Raw genomic sequence first — 11,915 nt, 5'->3', positions numbered from 1 at the left:
GTGGAACTATATGCAGAACTGAAAACTTGCTGATATTCAATTTGAGACCTTTGCTGACAGACGATAGGCCTATCAGAATTGGCATCAGCAACTGCAAGTTAAATTTTTTCAATTTTATATCAAATGTGTAACTGACAATCGTCTGCATATAAATCGACAGTACGGTGTTGTACACAGCTGGGTAGGTCAGATGTGTACAGATTTAAGAAAAAAGGTCCCAAACAGTTGTTACCCTGAGGGTCACCACGCCGCTTAGAAAGGGCAAGAAAGTTTCACCTCTTACTCTCGTGATCTCCTGCCATTCATCCAGGTATGATTGAACCTGACAATGTTCTCTCCATATCCATAATAACTCATTTTAGCTGTCAACAATTTGTGGCTGATCTAATCGAACGCCTGTGAATAATCAAGTATGGTCGGTGACTTATATTTTCATGTATTTCGTGTCTGTCTCATCCAGGTCAGCGAATATATTTAAAAGTACAGTGCATGAGCTGTACTTACTCTTGAACCCAGATTGCAACTACTGCAATATCTCTTTGCAATTAACATATCTTACGATTTGACGTACTACAATCTTTTCCATAATCTTTGAAATGACAGGTATTATGGAGATAGGTCTCAGCTGCTGAAGTGTTCTTGGATTTCTTACTGTCGGTAGTGGTTTAATTAGACTTCTTTCTTAGGAAACTTTCTAAGTGACTGTTTTATTAAATATGTTATAGCTCCTAAGGTGTATGGGCTCACAGGTTTTAACATATCAGTAGATATGTCATCACTACCTACTGCCTTTGATTTTATTTCTTGTACTATTTTGTTTATATCATCTCCAGTTTCATAAAAAAAACTAAATTATTCATTAACCACCTCTTTTGTCAGCCATAAAGAAATTGAATGTATTCTCATCAACTTCATTTACTATGTTCCATTAAAAAAAAACTTGTTTATGCCGTTTAATTTTACGTCAGGTGGGATTTTATCATTTAAATGTCCTCATACCATATCACACTGCTTTAGACAAACCCCGAACTCTCTTGTATTATCACAACCAGGTGATAATCAGATAAATTTCCCTCTTTGCTCTCCAATCAATCCATTAAATCTGTTTCTAGCACGTTTATAATCATTCCAGTCTTCCAGTCATAATTTATTCTTCCTACACTTTCTATATTTGTTTCTAAGCTTGTTGTTTTTAAATTTTGTTAGCTGCATGATTTCTTTATTTCTCAATGGCGCTTTCTTCTTAATCACTCTCTTACAAACTATATGAGCCTGTTCTTCAAACATCTTGCTAATATTTGATATTATACACTGTTGTATGTCATCAAAATTTCAATATGCTTCACACTCTCTCACTCCACTTCTACCAATTCAACTAGATCTCGATCTACATTAAATGTAGAGTAAACACGATAACAAATAAGCTGTGGCCCTAATTATTTTCTACATGTCACCGTATAGTGTATAAGCTTGTGACCTGTCAAATTTCTTTCTTTGTGGTCTCTTAAACTGGGAGCGTCAATTGCGCCAATCTCTTCTACTTCGGCCGACTTGTCTACTATGATGTGATCTATCAATGTGACCGATCTAGCTGATATTCTTGTTGGCTTATTTGAACAAGCATTCGATTCCTTCAACAGACGGCGTAAATAATTACTTGACTTCGACAGCGATTTATTTGAAAGAACTCAACACACCCATAACACACGTTATTCTAGATCAACAGGAATTCTACCACTGCAATTAACTAAATCTTATTCAAACACCAACTCATACTATCTAGCTCACGTGCTTTTTATTAATATAAGTAAACAGTTTCCTAATTTTAGTTTTTTCAATGAAATTTCTACAATTATCTTTAAAAGGAAAGTTAACCAGTGGATATTATCATTGTCTATTGAGGAGGCCGAGGCAGTGTTGACTACGAACTACGGGCGGACAGTTTAACATGTGAACAGCCACCACTCCTATCCCATCATTATTCATTATCACTACCCCATTATAATCTGCGGTGACCCTGCTTATTTACCCTTGTTGCTAATATGTAAATGTTTTTAAAATTAATAATATTCAATGCTTTAAAACAGGTACAAATCAAAATTACACGGTTTTTTCCTTTTATTATATTCATTCCAGATTCACGTGTGTATGTGGTATATAATAGTGTATTATTTTGTATTATATTTTATATTCATTTTTTTAATGTATATCCAGTCCGTTATTTCTTCAGGCGTGAGCAACTCGAGTCTGCGCACAGGCATCATAGCCCATGCAGGCTCATTTCCCGAGGACAATGTTTTATACATGATGTTATTTTTATGATGTTTATTTTATGATGATTATTTCTTATGATGATTATTTCTTATGATGATTATTTCTTATGATGATTATTTCTTATGATATTTATTCTTTGTTCTCATTTCAAACTCCGTTCGGTAATGTAATAAAAATTTTTTAGAAGTTAATTGTAAAGTTTGGATTGTAATATTGTACATATATTTGGGAAATAAATCAATTCATTCATTCATTCAGCTAGATCAACAAATAGGGAATGAAACAGAGCAGCAAGAGCAGTGGCGCACCCAGGGGGGGGCTTTGGGGGCTTAAGCCCCCCCCAAGGACCTGATATATCCGACTAATAAATACTGTATGTGACTAATCATTCGTTATGTATCATCATATATGTTTTATCGTACTTTTATAAACTATAATGAATGGTAACGTTAAACCTATTTATTAAAGTAACACAGATTATTAAATCATAGAAATCAAGAGTTGTGAAACAAATATTTAGACGTATGTATTCCACAGTATAACTGCCTGCGCTGCTGTGTTAGCTCCCTCCATTCCATCCTGCTCTATGGCGATGACTACGTGCCGTTTGCCATGGGCGACCAGCTCTAGTTTCCACAACTCTCACCAGACGCGCCCGTGCCCGCCCCGGCAGTGAATTTGTCTTTTGTCCAGTTGACAGTCGTAGTTTTATCGAATTGCAGTATAGTGTGTGTTATGGGTTGTCTGGCTGTCAAGTTCAAGCTGTGTTTGTGGTCTAGGTCTGACAAATTGGTTGGACAGTAGTCTAGTAAGTTATGGGTGATAAAAGAAAAGCTAGTATACAAAACTATTTTAAACCGTTGAAATGCCACAAAAATATTTCGGCAAGTAAGGAGCTGCCTACATGTGCTGAACAGCCTGAGTTTGTGTTGGAGGATGTCTCGGGAGCTAACGTAAGAACTCTGCAGTCCGATGTAAGTCAAAATAACTTAGACATTGCTTTGTTTAAAACAAAAAAATTGACAGACAGTGAAAAAGTTAAAAGTGTTGAATGACAGATGGGTCCCTCAAAGTAGTTTTAACTTTCCTTACAGAACGTACGGGACTCAACAACGAAAATTTTTGTTTTCATGGCTAAATAAATATACTTGGCTGTCTTATTCTGGAATTGAAGACTCTGCATACTGTGTTCATTGTATGCTTTTTTCCAAAAAAGAAGTAGGCAAGAGTAACGCTCAACATACTGGCCAACTTGTTGAGGAAGGTTTTTTTCTAACTGGAAAAAAGCATTAGAAAAATTTGAAAAAGCATGCAGCCTCACAGTACCACAAGGACTCTTGTGTAAGCGCAGCTAACTTTAAAAGAGTAATGGATAGTGAAATCAAATCAATCGACAAATCCCTTGATAAAGGGAAAGACCTTCAAGCCCAAAACAACGTGAAAAGAATCCTTCCGATAATAGACACTATTATTTTGTGTGGAAAGGCAAAATATTGCTCTTAGGGGCCATAGAGATTATGGCGAGTTTGATATAAATCGTAGACCTGCCGAGAATGAGGGTAACTTTAGAGCACTGCTTAGAGCCAGAATTGAAGCGGGGGGATCAAGATTTAAAAAAACACTTTGAATCATGTGGAAAAAATGCTACGTACATAAGTTGGAACTTCCAAAACCAAATAATTGATGCTTGTAACCAGATCATAACTGAAAAAATAGCAACTAAAGTTAAAGAGGCTAAGTTTTTTAGTATTCTCGCAGATGAAACGTCCGATGTTTCAACAATTGAACAGTTTTCGTTGTGTCTACGATACGTAGATTCTGATGCATCAAATAATTACCAAATATGTGAGCAATTTCTCAAGTTCATGCCACTAAACCTCCACAACCGGTAGGGAGTTGGCAAAAACTGTAATAAAAGGACTTGAAGATAGTAACATTGACGTCAATAACCTACGTGGCCAGGGGTACGATGGAGCGGCTGCCATGAGTGGGAAGTTTAATGGGACCCAAGCCTGTATCCAAGAAGCTCACCCCACAGCAATATTTGTGCATTGCGCTTCTCATAGCCTTAATCTGGCATTATCAAACGCTTCTGAAGTTGCACCTATCAGAAACTGTTTCGAATAGTAGAGAGGGTGGTATAATTTTTTCAACACTCCTAAAAGACAAGCCGTTTTACAACAGTGTATTGCATCGGAGATAAATGTTGAAACCAACAGGAAAAAAACTGCTACAACTTTGTCCAACAAGATGGGTGCAAAGGCATGATGCCGTCTTTGTCATGAAGGAGCTTCTTCAACCAGTTGAAGTAGCGTTGGAGGAAATAAAAAACAGGAGTGATAGAGACTCTTCTTCTGGAACTCTTATTTTACTCAGCTCTTTACGTCAAGGCGAATTCATCATTTCTCTCTTGGCATCAGACAAGCTCCTTGGTTACACTGTAAACCTAAGCAAAAAAGCTGCAAGGAAGTGATTTGGAACTATCTTCTGCAATCACACATGCTGAAACTGTACTTGAAAGCCTAAAATCCATAAGAACAAATGCGGATGAAGAGTTTCACTCCTTGTTTGAAGAGGCTACCCATATGGCCAACAACTTTGGATGTAAAATCTCCATGCCCCGAACAGTTGGCAGACAACAAAATAGAAACAACACACCAGCAGATACGCCTGAAGTGTACTACCGGCGATTCTATTTTCATCCCTTGGATTGAATCTTTGATAAGTTCTTTGGAATCCCGATTCATGAAACATAAAGACATATTGAAGGGGTTTGAGTGTCTGATGCCTACAGCCGATGGATCACGTGGAAAGGAAGAAACCTCAAAACTTAATTATCTGCAGCTGTGTTGTTTTTATAAAAATGACATAATTGAAAGTGGTGGGAAACAACGAAAGCCTGCTCAAAGCCGAGTTTTGAGTTGTGGCACAACAGCTTTAAGACCCACACCAACACACCAAGAAATGTAATTGATTTGTTGAACTTGTGTGATAAGGACATGTTTCCTAACATCCACATATTGTTGAAAATATTGTGCACTATCCCTGTAACTACGAGTACAGCAGAAAGGTCGTTCTCAACATTACGTAGACTCAAGACCTATCTAAGGAATACCATGGGTGCTAACAGACTGAGTGGACTGGCGGCTTTGAATATTCACCGTGAAATAGAAGTGACCAATACAGAGGTAGTTTCTGTTCTCAAAAAATCGACCAGACGTCTAGATTTTGTCTTGTAAATATTTTAACTTTAACTTACATCTCATTTTGTAATCATTAAATTTACATTTGTAATTTAAATGTATTATTTCTTTCCTTGAAAAACTTAAAACTAATTAATGACAGTCCAACTTATTCCAGGATGACATTTCATAATAAAAATCAATATAAAGCTTTAACTTGTAATTTTAATAAGGTTTTAATTGAGCTAAAAGCTGGTTTTAATGTAATAGTAGCCTATTAACTTAAATTTTTCTCTAATAAGATTAACTTGTAGTTGATTATGAAACAGGCCACAGACAGTTGGTTTTATAGCTTACTCAATTATCTAATGATCATGTAATACAGTGATGTACCAAATGTTACATTATTGTAGTTCGATATGTTATAGGCCAACTAATTATATATTACTGGTCATTGAAGGTCATGTAATGGAAAACTATAGGCGTACATTTTTATACTTGGGAAGCCGAAGCCCCCCCCAAACCAAAATTCTGGGTGCGCCCCTGAGCAAGAGAAGTGTACCTCAGGTGAGGGGGCCTGCACACCACACACAATCCAAGTCGCATTCCGTTTATCCTCATGAAAATACATACGTGTTCAATACGAGGATAAACTCTTTGAAACGTAATGCATTATATATAACCATAACGTAAAAGAAATAAAAGGATAAAGCCTATTTTTTTGCAATTTGCTTACACAAACTCTGCGCAGGAATTCATCAAAAGAGAGGTGACGTAGGCACTTGTCATTAACTCACCTCCCCGTAAAAAGGAGCACATGAGGTTTGATTATGTTAATTACTACATAGGAGATAAATCATTCATATGGACGAGGTGTGCTGAGTTCTAGGGGATTATTTCAGTAAAAGGCCGAGGGTACAGCTGCGCCGCGTAGTTTTGATTGTTACCGTTAAAATATATACTACCTGGACTTCTCACTCCACAGAAGACAGTCCAGGACCTAACATTTTCCGTGTCTCAATTTTGGATGAGGTTTATCTACATATAAATAATACCTAAATAAAAATACTCTACATTTTTAATTTAATTTATAAAAAATAGATAACTACTATAAGATGAAAACTCTGAACAAAAGATTTAATATAATAGCCCATGATTAAAAAGAAACAGAACTGGATGGTTGAACTGGGATGCAAGATCTGTTTTATTATCCGGAAAGTCAAAGCGTAGAATATAAAACAAAAAATACTTTGTGTGTGTGTACTTGGTTTCTTCTTCTTATTCTGTAGTTTTCTCTGTAGTGAATACCAAAAGGGCAAGGAAGGTTATTTAGAAATGTAAGTTTTATAATAAAATAAATGTATTTTTATGTGTTAAAAATGTGTGAATATTTTGTCAACGATAAAGTGTTATGCGAATCACATGTTTTATTACTAATATAGGTCTAATATAACCAAAGTTATAACTCCAAAATGTCAGTATCATTGAACAATTATACTTTTGCTAGGTTATAAATTAATAATTTGGATAGACCCAGTTCTTGTTTTAAATAACAATTTATGTAGTTCTAGACCGTTCAAAATTACACAATTAGAAAAAGATTTTCTTAGAAGGTTTTAAAAATATCTATATTATTGATTACCTGTAAACTAAGATACACATTTATTTACTATACATTATTTGTTGTTGTCTTCCAAACCAAATGCTGGAAAAGTGGATAGAGAAAAAACAATTTTTTTTCTTTCACTTCTTTCACTCAAAAGTTGTGAAAAGTCAGAAAAATTTAAATATAAACTTATAAAGTGGAATTAGGCCTACTAGTTAAAGGGACAAACAGTAATGTATATGCCCATCTGTTTGGAAATGACCAAACCATCATTATTGCAGGCTTTGGTGCTCCTTCCTATACTTATGGTGAAAAAAACTTCCCTCAAGATAGTTTGTACCCAAATTCAAGCTCAGGTCATGTGAGCACTCGTAAAGGTTAACTTTAACTCTGGTACTGCTAGTAACATATTTTTGATAACCTAACCTTAAACTACTTATTAGGAGGCAGAAAACAAGAACTGATTGTCATAATGAGATGTAATTTTTGTATTAAGTCCAATAAAGTCTGTTCTTTATAATAATGTAGTCATTTTAGGTGCTTGGTAAGGAAAGCTCTGTTACTTTGATATTATCCAGCTAGGCCACTTTATTTTTGGACGAGTTTTCCTTATCGGGTACCAAAATAAATTGCAGTATCAAAAAGAACAACCTTATTTAACCTGTATTTAAATTTATAAGTTATTACGACAAACGGTTATCATATTCTGCCTCCCAAAAGAAGCAATGTTGGTGAGAATTGAGTTAAATGCATCGCCACCAGTCACCGCTACTCCCAATTGCCACATTTACTCTGAAAAATAGTGGCCTCTGGATAATACCAAAGTACCAGAATTACAAAGCCTACAATTAAATTAAAAATTTATTCAGCCCTTTACGGATGTTTTGGACATGATAAGACTCCAGTTTTGTTAAACAATTTACAATTAGCTTATAATAGGCTACTCATAGTTCCAAATAATTTTACTGAACCTCAAAATGTCTGTTTTCATAAGTGTTTTAATTTCACTGTTTGTATGTGTACGTGTATTTCACTATTTATGAGTGTTTGTCAGCCCTACATTAATCTAATCACAAGAATTACTCCACAGGTTGTGATCACAGTTTCACTATTTATGTGTGTACGTGTGTATTTTACTATTCGTCAGCCCCACGTTAATCTAGTCACCAGAATTACTCCACAGCTTGTGATCACAGATTTGATGGGTTCCACTTTCGCATCTTGAACACCAGAAAGTAGACTTTATTTGATCTTTAATTCTGGGCAAACCACACATAATCTATTGTTTTTATTGGACAAATTAGTTAGGGGGTGAACAAGAACTCACTAGCAATGCCTGGAGTGGGGACTAGCAGAGGCAACTTGTTTTGTCTCTATATCAATACTTACAGGTTTCATGATAAATATAATTATCTTCATTGCTTATACTCTCAAGGAAATTGTATTAAGTTATTGTTGAAAAGTATTTCACTGCATAGTACAACTTATTTTTTTGGAATGCAAATGGCTAGGGAGTGCTAATGGTACAATGTAACGGTTACAGTGGTTATCACAAGATAACCGAGTCAAGCAACGTTGAGCGTAGCTGCTGCTTGTGTAGGTGATCCACCTGCCCGACCATTGGTGGTGGTTCGGAAGTCACCTAAAGCTGTTGGTCCCCAGGTTGTGTTAGAGAAGACTTCTAGCCCTAACTTAGCCTAGTGAAATAAAATATTCTTTACATTTTATTTGTTATGGAAGTGTACATGTTGGAAAGAATTAGATAGTTGGCTTCATCATGATGTAGATCGCCCCTACCCTAAAACACCTAACAGGATCTGGATAACCGACACCATTGTAATTTGAGATCATTGCCTTTAACTGATATAGGTATATTATCTTCTCATTTCGCAACATGTAGCTGGTGGAGGTATGCTGTTCAAAACCTATGTATGTATATGTAATAACTATATATGTTAAGGAAGATGATTAAAATTAGGCGGGCGTAAATAATAATGGGAAGTAAATATGATGAAGTACAGCTTTAAAAATAGTGTGAACACAAAAGTTATGTGATATTAACAAACGTCATCCACAACCACTAACAATACGAGGGTGTGATGAGCAACCACAATGCAGATGATATGATTGATAGTACACAAGTAGAACAACAAAATATTGTTCTACGGAAGAATTGTAGTTTTACTTTAAAATATTACAATTCACTGTTATGTTGGTCAGTAAAATAAAATTATATTTTTGAAATAATGTTTTCCAACTCTGTTTGTTAACTTAACGTTTCAATTGGTTCTCACATAGAATCTTTGTTATTACACTGATGACAAAATTAGGAAAGATATGGTTATTTACCAGTTTTTGATGAATGTTTTAACTCAATGTATTTATTTATATTTATATAAATAAATGATCAGTGAACATAAATAGCAAAACAAAATCTCGGGAGTAGAATCGTCATCAACTAAATACAATATAAAACTTTACATGAAACCTACATCTTTATATCCACAATTATCATTTTGTTGGAGAGTAATATATTAATTTTAATAGAGTATGAAATAAAACTGTTATGGCAGATCAGTAGCAAATTATTACTACATCAGTTATTGCGATGATGTTCATGAAATAAACATGTATTTTTAGTAAAATTGGACTTGTGGCTCAGTACTTGCTTGAATTTCACCTGTTCAGATCTATGATTTATGTCTGTATGTTTCAGACCTTACAACCATGAGGACCTCAGTAGCTTTGCTGGCTAAACACTTTGGGGATCTAGCCACAGTGCGTGGTATCCTCACATACAAGCTGAGTCCCTTTGAACAGAGGGCATTCGCTGGTGCCATCTCCCACGGTATTCCCAACACGATCAGAAGGATTCGCTCAAAGATCTTTATTGTCACTCCTCGTAAGTTTTACATTTAAAGTGTCAAACTGTTGTCTGGTTATCGGCCTAAGTTTTATCAAGTAATCTTAAAACGTAATATTTGATTATATACATTTAGTACTATTTCCATTTTTTAAGTGGTATTAACCCTTTGACTGGTGGGTTTTACTTCGGTAAGAGTGCCCAAAAAAGTAAGGTTATTTTTAATTTTCGATTTTATTTTTTTAGGTGATTTGAAAGAAATAAATAAAAGAACAACTGCGATCTAGTGGGAATGACGAAAACTACTTGAAACTGTATATTTATTCCTCTAGATCGCATGTGTATTCAAGCGAGAGATTATTCATCACAAAACATTATTATAAAGACTATTTAGCATCATATCACTTTCCGCACGGCTATCAGGATTACTGCAGGTGGTACGCAGGGCGCTTCCGAATGTGTTGCGGGATTACTAGTCAAAGGGTTACAATTACTTACACTTTACAACAACAATTACTGAAGGGTCTACAAACATAAAGTTGTCATCATTGTTGTGACAATAAGACACTATAGAAGCACGGGTGACACAGGCATTACTGGATGCTAGTGGATCAACTGCCAACTTCCTTCCACACCTCGTAACAAAAACATCTTCTTTATTTCTCATTTTAATTTGAATAAAAAATAACTAACTAGTGTACTATGTAAACTATCAAGAATCTTTATTGTAAAGGGTAAGTTGCATTACAACGTTAACAATCAGTAAAATTAGCTAATAAGCTAAGTTAAAATCAACAGGACAGTAAATAAATTATAATTCATTTTATTAATTTTAAAATTTATTTCACACAAGCAGTTTGAAAAAACAAATTGGAGATTTGTCATCTGGCAAAGAAACTAAAAATCCTTCCTGTCTATAAAGGGAATATCTTTCATTCCAATCCGGTTGTGAGCGCTCCATTGGGGTGAGTTGGTCTCGTAATCAGGATCCTCAACTTCCGAGTCTTTCTGGTACTCCACATCGTCCATGTTATAATTTTCATCATCTGAACTCTGTTGAACGCTTATAACTTGGTTGTTGTATACCACTTGGTCCCGGGGGAAGATCCATTGTGTTGCACAATCACTTACTACTATAAAAACTTAAAAAATCATAACAAAATTGAAAATGTCTAATGTGAAAACGAAGTGCATAAAAAGGCGGGAGAAGTATCTCCCTAGGAGCGAGAGATACAGCATTGTTATAGCTCGAGTGCTGGCCAAACACTGACCTCATTTCAGAACAAAGACTCTGTGGTAACCATAGTTACCATACGCTCCTAGCGCAGCGTAGCAGTGGTAACGTTACCGCCCGCAGCGAACGTGTTTAGCTAAAGGGATCTGGGTATAATTTTCTAACTGCTCATGGTGTTTTTTTGTGAATGTAAGATTTTATATTTAGTTTTAAATAATGAATATATAAGGTGATATATAAAAATGAATGAGAACCTAGTTAGTTTTTGTATAAAAGTTAATACGTTTACTATTGTTTCAGCCTTCATTTTGGCCTACCTTATCTATACCCAGAATGAAAAGGAACATCAGCGTACGATGAGAAAGAACCCTGATGACTTCAAGAATGACAAGTAAAACCAAATATTTAATGTAGCTTATTTAAGATTATCTACATGTCTTTATGGAGCCGTGGTGAATACTGTAAAAGAAATTGTTATAAATAAATTTATGTTCTTATAAGTGTACAAGGAGTACTTTTTTACCTCTTGGAAGATGGTACCAATACGTAAGGAGAAGAAAGGTGAAGTTCATCTTGTTATACATTTTAAAATTATCATGGAATAGATTTTTACATGTGTATTTCAGACCAAAAAGCCTTGTAATGCTTTGGATTTAAATTGATATTAGCTTATAATAAAACACATCTCGGCTTGTTTGTTTGGTAATGGTGATATGCTTGTTGAAGTGTAGGACTGACATAAAAATAAAATATGGA

General features: G+C 35.1%; 1 protein-coding gene across 1 annotated transcript; it reads left to right on the top strand.

Moving 5' to 3' along the window:
- Positions 1-6,636: 6,636 nt before the first annotated feature.
- LOC124363119 (cytochrome b-c1 complex subunit 8) lies at positions 6,637-11,664 on the top strand. The gene is made up of 3 exons (XM_046818251.1): positions 6,637-6,793; positions 9,779-9,964; positions 11,460-11,664. Exons 2-3 carry the CDS (start codon positions 9,790-9,792, stop codon positions 11,552-11,554), a joined length of 270 nt encoding a protein of 89 aa, XP_046674207.1. The 5' UTR covers positions 6,637-6,793; positions 9,779-9,789; the 3' UTR covers positions 11,555-11,664.
- Positions 11,665-11,915: the final 251 nt, after the last annotated feature.

The sequence above is a fragment of the Homalodisca vitripennis genome, chromosome 5 (assembly GCF_021130785.1).
Source record: "Homalodisca vitripennis isolate AUS2020 chromosome 5, UT_GWSS_2.1, whole genome shotgun sequence".
Classification (NCBI taxonomy): Eukaryota; Metazoa; Arthropoda; class Insecta; order Hemiptera; family Cicadellidae; genus Homalodisca; species Homalodisca vitripennis.
Note: the sequence above shows the minus strand (reverse complement) of the source record. Positions and strands in the feature narration are given on the sequence as shown.